Genomic DNA, 14890 nt, shown 5'->3' on the forward strand with positions numbered 1-14890 from the left:
TAAACTGACGTTCATACAAATCTTTAGTAACTAAAGTTTCAGACAAACGTTGATCAAAACTCTTGACTTGGCTCTTCAAAGTATCATAAGCTTCTTGTACTCTCTGACTTGATCGTTTTAAAGAATCATATTGCTTTTGTAATTCTAAAAATCTAGATTCTTTTTCAATGCAATCAACACATTTTGTAGAACATTTTTCTTTCAAAACCATATTTTCTTTTTCAAGATTTTCACATTTTTGTGTTAATTTCTCGACTCTTGATTTCAAATTTTGTTCCGATTCAATTCTTTCTTTACATTTTTCTTTTAAAGCATTTTCAAGTTTATGCATTTCAGCAACTTTTGTTTTTAATCTATCTTCTTTTTCAGTACAGTTTTTGCATTGTTCAATGCAATTCCTGCACTTGTTTTCTTTATCCACAATCACTTCATCATTTAATGAGTCAGAAAATTTTCTTACCTCAGTGATTGACGATACATCGGCTGCCTCTGTCTTCTGTATCTTCTCAATCTTCTCTTCAGCATCAATCTTTACCACAGCCTTGACTTCTTCAATCAGTTTCTTCAAATCTTCTTCTTTTCTCTTCTTCATCTCTACCACCTTCGGTAGGCTTGCCTCAAAAATCTCTTTCAATTCTTTCATGAATTCTATCAAATAGTTTTTGTCAGAGAGCCTTTTTGTGTTGTAAACGCCTTCACTTGGAAACGCATCAGTTACCGCATCAAAATCAACTTTCGCTGGATCAACCACCGGATTACCATACGGATCCAAATAGCATTCCAACTCTTCACTCCACCTCTCAGCTCTCTGTGCTTCTTGAAACGGAGCATACAACTTGCCAATCTCCCATCTTGCTCTGTCTCTTCTCCACCATCTATCATGCTCATCATTTGCAACAAATGCATACCCAACATCATCTTTTTCCGGAAGAACTTCTTTGCTCCAGTCATATCCTTCATCATCATAAATGACCGCAAGAGCTCTTGATTTCTCTTCCTGCTGCTTTAATCTTGGTGGCTCAGACTTGTTCTGATGGTAAATTGCTCGTTTGTAATAATCTTCAGTGAAAGGATTCTCAGAGTCATCAGCAACATATGAATTACGGCACTCGCGTTTGAAGTGACCTTTTTGTTTGCATTTAAAGCATGTCACCTTGGATTTATCAAAACCCAATTTAGTAGATGGCCCTCCAATCGACTTTCTCCCCGTAATTTCCATAAAACGTTGTGCACGTCTAACAGCACTTGCCATAGCCCATCTGATATCCATCAGCTCCATTTCTTCAGGATCTATTTGATCATACTCCTCTTTAGTCAAGTTGGTATTTCCAATCTTACCTGCAACAAGACCTTCATATGATTCCAATACTGACGCCAAAAAGACCATCTGTTGCTTAGCCGTCTCCTCATTAAGATTTTGTCCATTCTTCAAATCTATCGCGATATTGCACGAAAAATTCGCATTAGACTGATTTGTAGAAGACGTAGAACCAATGTGATAGCCACTGTGAAGACTTTCTTTGTTCACTGAATTCGAGCTTTCAGCAGAAAAAGCTGTTTTTGGAGACCCAGCTTGTGGTATACGACTTCTGTAGTAAAGTTCCACATTCTGCTGATGCGATGGAATGTTGACTTTCGATCTCTTCAATTCTAACTCATGGCTTTCAAGCCTTTCAATCAGCAAGTCAATTTTTAACTCCTCTGGCTTAATTGTGTTTTTCAACATAAGCGCGAAATATTGCCACTCCTGATCATTTGGTAACGAATCTAACAACTTATCTACCATCAGATCTTCATCATAACTAATTCCATGCCTTGTCAACTCCATCTTCAAATGTCCAAACCTTTCAAGCATACTACAAACCGATTCATTTTTCATGCAGCTAAACAAATCAAACTCTCTACGCAACAACTTTTTCTTGTTTTTAACAATCTCATTACTTCCAATGCATTTTCTCTCCAAAGCTTCCCATAATTTCTTTGACGTTTTCTCGTTTTCAAGCAGTGAAATGATATCTTCTCTAACTGATTGTTTGATCAATGTTATCATTATGTATTCAGCCACAACATGCTTCACATCTATTTCTGTAAAATCTTTCTCTTCGATAGCCCCTCCATCTGTTTTCTCTGGTGCTTTGTATTCAGTCACTAACTTTAACCAACTCTCCGGTGCAAAAGCTTTCACCCAACCTTCAAACCTATTCTTCCACCAATTGTAATCTTCAACTTTCATCAATTTTGGTGGCTTTTGTTGACTTCCGTACATGTTTTCGAACTTCAGATTATCCGAAATCTCTTTTGAATATTCTTTCAACTTAGCTCTTCTGTCTGACGATTCAGAAGTGAACGCGTTGTAGAATGTATTGTAGAATTCTTCAACGTTGTTCGACATTTTTGATCTCCGGAAAATCAATAACCTGGAACAAACAAACAAATTTAATCAGTTCAAACAATATCAAGTAAATTGAAATACACTAACACTCGATGTCGGGTAACAATCTTGACACTTGAACAAACACAGATTGATCGTATGAGCGAAATCAGAATGTTCAAATAAGCGGACCAAGAACTTGACAAATAAGCGAACCAAACAAATTGAACGAATAAGCGATCCCAAACTATGTTGTATGAGCGGACCAAACTAATCTTTGGAGCGGTCCAGAACTGTTTGAAAGAGCGGCCCAAGCTATGATCGTTCGAGCGATCCAGAAATTGTCATATGAGCGATCCAGAAATAGTCATATGAGCGATCCAGAAATTGTCATATGAGCGGTTCATAAACGCGGATCAGGTGTTGTTCGTTCGAGCGATTCAAGTATTGTTCGTTCGAGCGGTTCCAGATGCAAAATTGTACAAATAAGCGGTTCTAATTAGTTCGGATGAGCGGTCCAAACACGTTTTTGGAGCGGTCCAGACTTCAAATGTTCCTAAAAGCGGTCCAAACTATGTCCGAAAAAGCGAACCTACATTCGAAGGCTGTTTTGTCCATTTTTAGTTCGAGTTTTAGTCTCAAAGTTTCAAGGGTTTGTTATTGTCCAATAATACACGTCCTGTGAAAAATTCGTCCAATTTTAACCGTGGAAACTTGTCTAAATCGAAAAAGAAGGTGTAGAAGACAGAAAACGGATCAAATTTGAGTTGAACTCTTCTTCCTGTGCTCTGATACCACTTGTTGGATCGTCGTTGACCCTGAATGAGTCGATCAGAAGAGTCGTTTTCCAATTCAAAAGCGGAATCAGTGAATTAGATGCTCAAACTAAATATAATGCTTCACTTTATTGATTTTAGCAATGTTTACAACCTGGAAGCAATTCTGCAGCACTTCGTTACAAGTTCTGAGCCGTTACAAATGAAATAACCAGTCACCTATTTATAGAGTTCTGGAACCGCTAATACGACCATGTCATAAAAGCGATCCAGGAAGATAGTGTGTGGATCGCTTTTATGGACAATGTCCATATAAGCGGTCCAACATGCTATTTAACCACTTCTCGTTTCTCGAACCTCGTGCACTGGTTATTCTAACCTAACCTATCCTATTACATGATACAAGACGAAGTCAATAGACGTAATGCACCAACAGTGGATCGCACAGGTTGGTGCCGATCGCACAAGATGTTGGGCCACACACAAATCTCTTGAACTATTACGCTGTTGGGCCTTGAAGCCCACTATCCACTCGCACAACCCAACTGGATCGCACAAGTTGTCCGGATCGCACAAGCTCACTGTTGTCTTTTAATTGGGCCGGCATGCTATTGGACTTCTTAACTGTTGGGCTGGGTTTTCATTGGATCGCACAACATGTTGTGGATCGCACAAGGCTGTGCTGAACGCACAACATGTTGGGCCGGGTACTATTGGGCTTATATTTGAATCGCACAAGTATGGATGTGTTATGCTCATGACTGTTAACTGTTTACCATGATCAATACGTGTTGAGAACCTGATAGGCTATGTGTAAACTTATTTGCAATACTTGAACCTACTCCTGACTTGTATGGTAACCATGTTAGGACGTGGTTGACCACTTATAACTCAAGTAACCTTTTCGTGTATATGCCGAGCAAACCAAGTTCACACTCTTACCAAGGCATGGGATTCCCGGGGTTGGGAATGGGATTGGATGATTATAGATACAGCTAGACTAGTAACACATGGGAAGCCCCCACTAATCTTCGCACACATGCCTGGAATGGCCGCGATACGAATACTAATCTTCGCACACATGCCTGGAATGGCCGCGATACGGATACTAAACTTCACACACATGCCTGGAGGGCCGCGATACAAAAACAACTAGTCTAGAATACATGGGAAACCCCCACTAATCTTCGCAAACATGCCTGGAGGGCCGCGATACAAATAAATACGATATATGGTTTACAAAACGAACATGTGAATTACGAAACGAATTCGGAAACTAAACAAACAGACTGTGAACTCGCTCAACTAGTTGTTGACTCTCTGCTACATGCCTTGCAGGTCAATAGGTATTCTTGGAGCTTGCACTGGGAGGCGCAGTCGTTGTGGACATGGATCGTGGATGCCATGTTAAACATTTATGACATTTCAAACTTAAAACTTATGTTGGGTTTTACATGTATGCTTCCGCTAAACACTGAAACTATACTTTTGTTTTGGAACACCTTTCATATTGTTTGGTTAAATTACATTTACTATTGTTTAATATGATTGGTGGCTTGATCCTGGTCATGTCACGCCTCCAAGCAGTGATACTCCGCGTGTGGATTTTGGGGGTGTGACATATTTTATATTTGAAGTTTATGTTTTGTGTTATTTTATTGCACTTATAATTTACATCTCGATTGAACTAATATACTTTAGTACTTAATCATGTTCGTATTATATAATTTACATATTCGTACCTGATCATTTCCAAAGAGATAAATTCGATTACCAAGAATGGCCAAAACATGAAAACTACCTTTTGGTTTGGAGTAAATTCAAGATTGTATTTACAAAGCACACTAAACTTATTCAATTTAACAGTCATGTTCCACGAGGATTTCGTATATATCCATTAGTGCCTTCTATAAAAAAAAACTGTTGGACGACACGAGATATGAAAAAATAATTATATAATATTATAGATTTTTCGAATAATTTGTATTTCTTAAATAAAAAGATAAAGTTAATAAAGATATAAACTTTTACATCCTATTTTTTATAAAAACTGTTTTATAAAAATATGATTTTTTAAATATTTATAAAAATGAAATTTAACATTAGTTAAAGGTGTTTAAAACGTACCTACAAGTCACCTACTATTTTTTACTTTTTACTTTTTCAAAAACGAAAATTTTAAAATTAAAGTTTATTGGATGAGTATGATGTGGATATTTAAAAAAGTTATGGACTTTAAACAATAAAATTATAAACTTTATCATTTCACCAACAAAATAAACTTACTTTATAACGATAGCAACTTATTTTTTATTTTTTGTCATTTGTTTAGTATTTTTTATTAACAAACGAATCTTTACATGTTTAAAACAGTTTTTCTATACTTTATTTATTATTAACTAGTCTTAAGCTACCCGCGTTGCGGGTCAGTGGGCATAAAAACGTGCTACCAACGTTGAGGAGATGGGACGTAAAACTATGCAAAGTAGCATCAAACGAAAACAAAAATTGGGTAAAGCATAAAAAAACACGAATTTCCAACACAAAGTGACTTACATGACGTAAAACGTAGAAGAAGTCGAATTTACAACGATGCGTATCAGAAAGTGGAGGGGGTAAAAACCTTAAAAGACCAAATGTGACCACCAAATACGAATGAAAAAAACCCTAAAGGGCCAAATGTGACTATCAAACACTGTGCTAAATAGTAATGAACGATGAACAATTCCGAGAAAAACGTAAAACAAAAACTAATAAAAAAACTAAAATTATTTAACCTTTGTGACATAAATTATAAAAACTAAAGTATTGTTACAAAATGAAAAATCCTAATGCCAAAAAAAAAAAGAAAAAAGAAGAAGACAAAAAATATACTATTCCTCCGTATGTTATTAAAATTAAAATTGAGAAATTTAATAATAATAATAATAATAATAATAATAATAAGGATAACAAAATATTTTTTATATATAATATTAAAATTGAAATTAAGAGATTTATAGATAATAATAATAATAATAATAATAATGATAATAATAATAATAATAGTAACAGTAATAATAAGGATAAGAATAACAAAATATTTTTAAATAGAAATAAAAATATAATTGTAAAGTTGAAGGAGAAATTGCCACATAGCATTAATTGTAGTCTTTTATTAATATTTAGATTTTTATAACAAAACAAAACTTTGATATTTAGTAGATAGAAGATAAACTATGTTCCAAAATTTTAGGAATTATTTAATACTAATTTACGGATTAGTAGATAGATAGTAAACTATATCCCAAAATTTTAGGAATTATTTAATACTAATTTACAATATTTAGTAGATAAATATTAAACTATGTCCCAAAATTTTAGGAATTATAAGTCAACTAATAAAAAAAATAATTATTGCAGTTATTCTTGGATATTAATCTAATAATTTGCATTTTTTAATTAAAAAGTAATAAAGTAATAAACTTTAAAGCTAACCTAAAAAACTGAACTTACTATGATATAAAGTTAATAAAAAAATAATTATTATATAAACATTTTTATAACAAGTAATATAAATAAAATACTCCAGAAATTTACAATCTTTACTAGATAAATTCTAATATGGGTTCCAAATTTTTAGGAATTATAAGTTTAACTATATTGTTATAGATAATATTAGTCAGTTCTAAAATAATTATTTATCAACTTGACTAGATACATAGTAGTAGATTGTGTTGCATATTTTTAGGGATTATTAGTTAAAAGTAGACTCATATAGATAAGATTAGTTAGGAACTAAAAATTTGAACTTAGTATGATATAAAGTTAATAAAGATATAAACTCTTATCATCCTATTTTTTATAAAAACAGTTTATGAAATCTTATAAAAATATAAATTTTTTATATTTGTAAAAACCCGAAATTTAACAATTTAAGTTAAAGATCTAAAACGTACTTACGAGTCAAATACTATTTTTTGTTTTTATAAAAACGAAAATTTTAAACTTAAAGTTTATTGGATGAGTACTATGTGGATATTTATAAAAAGTTATGAACTTTAAAGAATAAAATTATACTTTATAGTTTAACCAATAAAATAAACAAACTTTACAATTATAACAACTTATCTTTTATTTTTTGTCTTTTGATTATTAATTTTTATACAAAAAAAAAAAAAACAATATTTTTTGTCTTTTGGTTATTATTTTTTATAAAAGAACAAAACTTTTGCATATGTGTAAACTTATGACATATATCCACCACAATAATGTTATCATAAATATTATACGAATAAGAAAACTAACAGAAACGAGTGTTGCAATGCAAAGTGTCGCCTCCGCCACATCACGCGGACACCCTACTAGTTTTTATTAATACATAAATACACACTAACATTTAGATCTCCTTACATTTAGTATCCAATCCATTCAAACCAATAAACAATTACCCTAAAATACCCAAATATCTAACATAACATTTGGGTCACTTCCATAATTTCACTGTAGTCGACAACCACCATTGAAGAACAATAAGTCGCTTTAGAGTTTACGTATTCAATTTCGAATTCATTTAGTTTGTTAGTTTGTTCAATTTCGAGTTCATTTAGACTTTATCGAATTTCAAATCAAATTCACTAATTGAAATCAACCATCACTAGAAAGATAAAGTTGGATTCAAATTCGATTCAACATAGTAATCAAATTCCAAATCGAATCCAACTTCCAAAATTTCAAAATTCAAATCATTCGACTCGTTTAATTCGAGTATTCATTTCAATTCATTGAACAATGACCATCCACCAGCTCTCCCACTGTCATGCCACCCCTATTTCACAAGCGTCACCGCCCTAACAATTTCCATCACCATTACCATATCCACTGCCGATACGTCCATATACACATTCCACCTCCTCTGTCACCATCACTCGTTACCACTAGCCATCATGAAACAAAATATAATTTGATATTTTTCTTTTAAACGACCCATTTCAAGCGAACCCATTTAACCTAACCCATTTCAGGGCATGTTTGGCTAAGCTTTTTGAAAAGTGCTTATTGACTTATTGGCTTTTGGAAAAGTCAGTATGGAGTGACTTTTTGGAAAAGTCACTTTTCCCACTCACATACACCTTCATTGCCAAACACCATTTTAAAGCTTATGACTTTTCAAAAAGCCAATAAGTCAATAAGTTGTTACAAAAAGCTTAGCCAAACATGCCCTCATTTTCAATTCAAATTAATTTGATACCCTTTTAAAAGGACCAATTTTTATGTGAAATTTGACCCTACCCATTTCATTTCCACCACAATATTCTTCCAAATTTCTGCACGGTTAATCTCTCTCGGTAGTAAAGTTACGATTTTTCTTCTCAAAAGCTAATCTTTATGTCAAGTTAATCAACAAAGAAGATAAAATCATTCATCTAAAGCCCCAATTCGTGATGATCTTAAGGTTATTAGGGTTGCAAGATTTTATCTTTTATGGATTCACAATCAAGGTATTCCCTTTTAATCTTGTGTATTTGTTTAATCTTGTTTCTGACTGTAAATTTATTATTATTAATCTTTTGTTTTGCATAGCGTAATTGGCGAACGTTGAGATTTCCAACCGGGGTCGAAAACGTATATACCCAAAAATTTATATACGAAAACTACATACTCTTCACTAACGAGCGAAAAGTTCGGGGGTCGGCCGTCCCTCCCGCCCCCACAAAGCTACGCCCATGGTAATTTGAAGGGCTACTGATATCTGGTTTCTAAAAGCCATTGTTGAACTTGAAGATGACCCCAAAGGTATGCTTTGCTTTCCATCACTTGAAGTTTTGTGTTTTTAAATAGTGTTTCATGGCTTGTGACTAGAGTTTTTAGTGGCATACTTGTTTAGTTATTATTGTTCATGTAGATTTTGTATGAAAATAAACAAGCAATTACTAAACCACCCCTCCCCCCCCCCCCCCCCCGCGCGCGCGCGAGAGAGAGAGAGAGAGTGGTGTGGGTTCTAGTCCCGTGGTGGACATTGGCGTTATATTTTAGGAGTAGAGTTACCGGGTGTGTGAGTTTACCGTTCTAAAAAAAATCTAAACACACACCCGTGGTCGTTGGTGCTATAATTAGGAGTAGAGTTACTGGGTTTGTGAGTTTGCCGTTCAAAAAAAAATTAAACACACACCCGTGGTCGTTGGCTTCTTCTTTGTTGATGAAACACACACACACATGACTCCAAACGCGGTGTACCTAGACATGACTTGATCTTCAAAAATTACCCCTAAATGAATTGAAAGATAAAAGTGCTAATAAGAATTATCTAGTCCTATTAGTTTTGCAAGGTTAGGACTTAGGAATCATGTGATCACAATTTTTGTATTGTGATTTAGGGTTTATTTGCTTATGGTTTGTGATTTTGATAATCCATTTATGAGTGTTTTATAGTTTGGGATTTTGGGTTTTGCAATTGGTGTTTAATCTACACTTTTATGGTTCCGTATTGCGTTTAGGGCAAAGGGTTTGCAAGACCACAAAAAGTTATATGTATGCTAACATTGTGAACTTAGTTAGTCAAAGGTGCAATCACCTCGAACGCCAGGCACCAAAAAAGGTGCACGCTCGAGACTAGAACTATAATAAAACTGATGCTACTCCAGTGCTCCACAACTATAATAAAAATACCTAATATTACGTACTAGTTCATACAAAATTACAATAGAATAACACACTTCAAAGCCAATCAAGAGAAAAGAAGGAAGCCCAAACAAGTACAAACTATAAAGAAAGTCCAAAAAGAATAACAAGACACCACCTATTTAGGAGAAAATAGAAAGAAGTGAATCTTCATCTGCGTAAAGTGCCTTTGTCGTGCCTAGGAGATCGCCTTGCGTATGCTCGAGGTGTGAACGCCTCATCTGCGCCCCTAGAGCGCTTTTGTCTACATATATGTCAAGATATGAAAGAATTGCATTTCTACCATAGTACCATTATGGCATTACCATTAACTGAGTTAAAAAACACCATTAAATTAGTGAGTTAATAACTTAAAACATTATTATAGATCATCAATGATAGTGGCCACCTGAGTAACGTGTCATTAGCCATTGAAGAGGAGTCAAGCGGGTCAGCAACAAGTGGATCTAGTTCGCATATGTGGGTCACGCGGGTCACGCGGGTCACTTTGGTCAACCGTAAAAGTGGCTAAGGATGGCCCATGCATTGCATGCTCAACTCCCACGTCCCCATACTTGTTTTTCCATTAGTTTGAATTAGTTTAAGTGGTGTGACTAAATCTTGAACTATCCGTTGTTTATTCGTTGCGTTTGAAATTTCAATTTGTTGTTATCGTACTTGACTTCCATTGCTATCAATCAACTATCTGGCACTTGATTTTCGTAAAATCTAAACTACATTGCACATTGGGATAAAAGAACACCATTAATATGTTTGTCGATTTTTGACAAGTAAGCTCATTTTGTTGCCCTTCATTTAAAATGATCATTAATCAGTTTTACCCTTTCTAAAGTAAATACAGATAAATGATCGTTTTATCAATTTTACCCTTGGTTTAAAAAGCTTTAAGCGCACAAAAGCGACAAGGTCTAAAATCAAAGCGCAAATCGCAAAAGCGGAGGGCTTTTCGTACACGAGGCGCCATGTGCTTATATATTTTCTTATATATATCCTATAGGCTTTTAGCTTTCCTTACCCAAAACATAGTTATAAATAAGGTTTATATATGATTTAATGTATAAATCACTTAAATGTACAACCATATTAGCAACATGTATAACACTTTAAAGCACAAAAACACCTTCCGTACAAAAAGTGTGTGCCTTAGTGGGATTTTTTTCCAAAAAAACTCGCTTTTTGTGCGCTTCTTGTTTAGAGCTCGCCTTATGTCGCGCAGCTCTTTGCGCCTAGGGTTGCTTTGCCATTAAGCGCGCTTAAGGCGCGCTTTTTTAAACCAATATTTTACTCTTTCAAAGTATGCCCACCATCCAAAACAGTAGGTGTTTTCTATATGTTTCGGACTTTTGGGTATGGAAACAACAGAGCAAGGTCATACATTAAACAGTTTAAAATGTTGTTAGTCATTTTAAGGTAAAATAAATTGTTTTCATGTAATCAAAACAAAGTTGTTTTTGACCTTTTTTTTGTTTTATGAGTTTTGGTTACATCTCAATTGGGAAAAAGATTGTTGGTCGGAGCAAATCCCAATTTGCGTGGTGTCAAGACGTTTACTTTGGCACGTTCATGTTGCCATGTTGCAGACACGTATGAATTTGATTTTTTTCAAACCATTTTATTGAATTGGCAAACGCCTTCCCATACGGGGGACACACGTACGTGTGGGAGTAAAATGCAAGGAAGGCTCTTGTCAAACTTCTTCCATGTTTGTTCACAATCTATGATTGACATACTTAACCCATTTTCTCATTTCAATTCCATTCAAACACACTTTTGGCATCGATATCTCATTCACCTTAGTTTTAACTTGGACCACATCTTAGCGTGTTATGTACCAGGGACGTGTTCAATACACAACCACCTTTAAGTAGAGATCTGAATAAACACTTGTACATAATGTACAAAAGAAAACCACATGTAATGGGAGAGAGAAAGAGAGGCGGTTACATAACCGTCTTATGTATCACATTTAAAGTAATGGGTGTACGCCACCACTAGGCGTCCCCCACCGATCAGTCCCACAACCAACATGAGGGAGGTAAATCACGTGTCCCAGAGCAAACTGGGTGGTGTTGGGGTTTGAACCCCAAACCTCCACGATACGTTCCCACTTCCTTACCACTAGAGCACTATCGTGGGGGACAAGTGTTTATATGGTTTGCGCAGTTTTCTACTTAAAATTGGTTCCATATTTAACATCTATCTATATACATAGATTAAATAAATACATATGGTTTTATATGTTATGTTTTATGATATATTTTTTTTCATGTGTTTCTTTTTTTCTTTTGTCATCATTTCTTTTGTTATTTGTAGCTTTCTATTTCTATATGCCAGTTCGGTTTGTCTGCGTGCTCTTTGTTTTGAGCCGGGGCCTGGGGTGTCTCTGGAAGCAGCCTCTCTATCCGCATGGGTAGAGGTAAGGTTCACCCTCCCCATACCCTTCAATAGCTTTGCTATTTGTGGGATATACTGGGTACGGTTGTTGTATAGGCATAGTAGATGTTAGGGGCTGTTTGTTTACCTCTTAATGAGGCTCTTAATGGTTCAGACCTCTTACTCTTACTGGTTCAGAACTCAATGGTTCAGACTGTTTGTTTCACGAGCAGATGTCTGAATGGTTCAGACATTTGCCTCTGAATGGTTAAGATTTATATAGAGTCTGAATGGTTAAGACCTCTAATCTGAATTGGTCAAACATTTGCCTCTGAACGGTTAAACATTATATAGGCTCTTAATGGTTTAGACCTCGTTCAGCACTTAATGGTTCAGACCTCTTACTGATTCAGCACTTAACCATTCAGATGTTGCCAAACAGCCCCTTAGTCAATAATCTCGTCTAATGCTTAAATGTTTATCCAACAATTTTCTATAAATACAGTAGTGTATCTAACTCAATTCATTGCACCGCTAACAAAGCCCTTTTATCCGGGCATCGTTTAAATGCTCGTTGAACAAAGTTTCTATACTTATCTATAAGATATCTACTAATTCATTGCACCGCTACCATAACCTTTTATTCGGGTTTTGTTTAAATCTTTTTCGAACAAACTCATTAAACCTTTACCAAGACCTTTCACTTATAAAAGGTCAAACATTTTACCTTCTATATCTGTAAAAAAAAGATTTGTCTCTCTCTCTCTCTCTCTCTCTCTCTCTAGAAAACAAAAATGAGTGACTACATCCCTGAGGAATTGGTCTTCGACATCCTTTCAAGACTACCATCAAAATCGCTTCTTCGTTTTCGGTCAGTCTGTAAATCTTGGTGTTCTTTAATTTCCTCTAGTAACTTCAAAAGCGCGCATCTTAAAACTTTCAACCTTTCAAACCCGCGCAATTTTATTCGTCACTTTGATTTGATGGTGGACAAGGAATATTGTAGCGTGCATTTTGATGATGAAGCGTTAACCATGGTTCCCGATACTCTCATTGAATTTCCGTTCCGTTTTTGTAACTACTGCACCCTATCCTTTTTAAGGATGATCGGGTGTGTCAACGGTGTTGTATGTCTCTTTCATGGTAATTGTGACACTTTTGAAGATAAAATCATTCTATGGAACCCTTCAATCAAAAAACAGTTGATTGTAACTCCCGCTATGTTTAACTTGGGCCATGCGCAATATTGGTGTCTTATTTATGGGTTCGGGTATGATGAGACGACTGACGATTTTAAGGTTCTTAGACTGGCTTATGACTTTCGCTTATTCTCTACACCTCGGGTAAGTATTGCTTAATATGTACGCTTTTTACTTTTTATATATAAAATATAGAAATTGACATAAATTATTATTATTACCGTTTCAGGTTGAAGTTTACAGTGTCAAAAATGGCGTTTCAAGAGCGTGGTTTCCTAATGATTTGCCTTGCAACTACTCCACATGCCTGGACGCATGGTCACAAGTGTTTTACAATGGATGCGTGCATTGGATTATCTGCGATTACGCAATCGGGGGGTCAACTGCTTCAATCCTGACATTTGACATGAGTACCGAGCGTTTTGGCTCAATTGCGTTGCCAAAATATTTAGTTAAAAAGCCCGCGTTCTATTTAAAGTTGACTGTAGTCCGAGGATGTTTGACCGTTATATATACTAAGCGTCCTAGGTTTTCGTTTCCAGGTCCAAGTGGCTATATCATAAGTGCTATGATGGAGTATAAGAACACGGACTCATGGGCGTTGATATATGATGTTCAGTTTCCTTATGATATGGGGCGCGTTTTGCGGTTGAGAGAGAATGGAGGGATACTTATGGGAGCTGGATATGGAGAATTGAAGTTCTTTGACTTCCATGCTGGCTATTTTCTTGATTCGTACTCGCGCTTTGTTGTTGAAGATGCGATTTATATTGGTGGATACCAAGAGAGTCTAGCTTTGTTGGATGAAGGGCGTCCAGAGAGGGATGCGGAACAAGATGAATGATGTGACAACTATATGTCTCTCTCTCTCTCTCTCTCTCTATATATATATATATATATATTAATATATGTATGTGTGTGTGTCTCTATATATATATATATGTGTGTGTGTGTGTGTGTGTGTGTGTAGTATGAAGAGAGTATGTGTTGTTTTTTTTTGTTTCATGTGTGTTTATGAATATATCAACTATGTTTATGTGGTTTCCTTGTAGTGTGTTGTCAATATGTGATTTCAGATTATTGGAACAAATTAAACAATAGGAATAACATCTTTAACATAGAGATGCACAAAAAACCCGGTTCCGGACCTGACGCGCTGGTACAGACCAGGTTTAGAAAGAGGAACCAAACCAAAATCGCCTCTACCCGGTCAAAAACCCAAACGTACCTGGAACTGGTTCCTACCCTACCTAGTTCTTGACTTTGTTGACCAAACCTGGATCCAGTTCCTACGGTTCTAAAAAAAAACCCGGTTTGTGCATCTCTAATTAAACACCTAAAGAAAAGTAATATCTTAAGAATCATCTAGACAAATCACAATGATAACCTTTTTCTTTTGATGTAGCTTCTCCAAAAAAAAAATAAAAAAAAAAAAAAACCGGTTCTTGCCGCACTTGTTTTTAACCAAGACAAAAAAGTTTTAAAAAACATAAAATACGAATATTTTTTTA

The 14890-nt window shown here is 35.2% G+C and overlaps 1 protein-coding gene across 4 annotated transcripts; it reads left to right on the forward strand.

Annotated features, from left to right (window-relative positions):
- Positions 1–8403: 8403 nt before the first annotated feature.
- On the forward strand, positions 8404–14497 carry LOC110876171 (F-box/kelch-repeat protein At3g23880). 4 transcript variants are annotated; one of them, XM_022124361.2, is made up of 3 exons: positions 8404–8627; positions 8867–8922; positions 13922–14497. In XM_022124361.2, the coding sequence occupies exons 1-3, from the start codon at positions 8611–8613 to the stop codon at positions 14221–14223; spliced, it is 375 nt and encodes a 124-aa protein (XP_021980053.1). In that variant the 5' UTR covers positions 8404–8610; the 3' UTR covers positions 14224–14497. The 4 variants fall into 4 exon arrangements, with proteins under 4 accessions (XP_021980053.1, XP_021980046.1, XP_021980050.1 ...); XM_022124354.2 differs by having other exon boundaries at positions 8406–8627; positions 8710–8922; positions 13609–14497; XM_022124358.2 differs by having other exon boundaries at positions 8406–8627; positions 13609–14497.
- The last annotated feature ends 393 nt before the right edge of the window (positions 14498–14890 follow it).

The sequence above is a fragment of the Helianthus annuus genome, chromosome 1 (genome assembly GCF_002127325.2).
Source record: "Helianthus annuus cultivar XRQ/B chromosome 1, HanXRQr2.0-SUNRISE, whole genome shotgun sequence".
Classification (NCBI taxonomy): domain Eukaryota; kingdom Viridiplantae; phylum Streptophyta; class Magnoliopsida; order Asterales; family Asteraceae; genus Helianthus; species Helianthus annuus.

What these genes read in the sequence shown, in the direction of transcription:
- LOC110876171 (XM_022124350.2), top strand. Translation starts at nt 12,975, where the DNA reads ATGAGTGACTACATCCCTGAGGAATTGGTCTTCGACATCCTTTCAAGA. An exon ending in GCTTATTCTCTACACCTCGG is followed by an intron (nt 13,524 to 13,608) that starts GTAAGTATTGCT and finishes TTACCGTTTCAG; the next exon opens with GTTGAAGTTTACAGTGTCAA.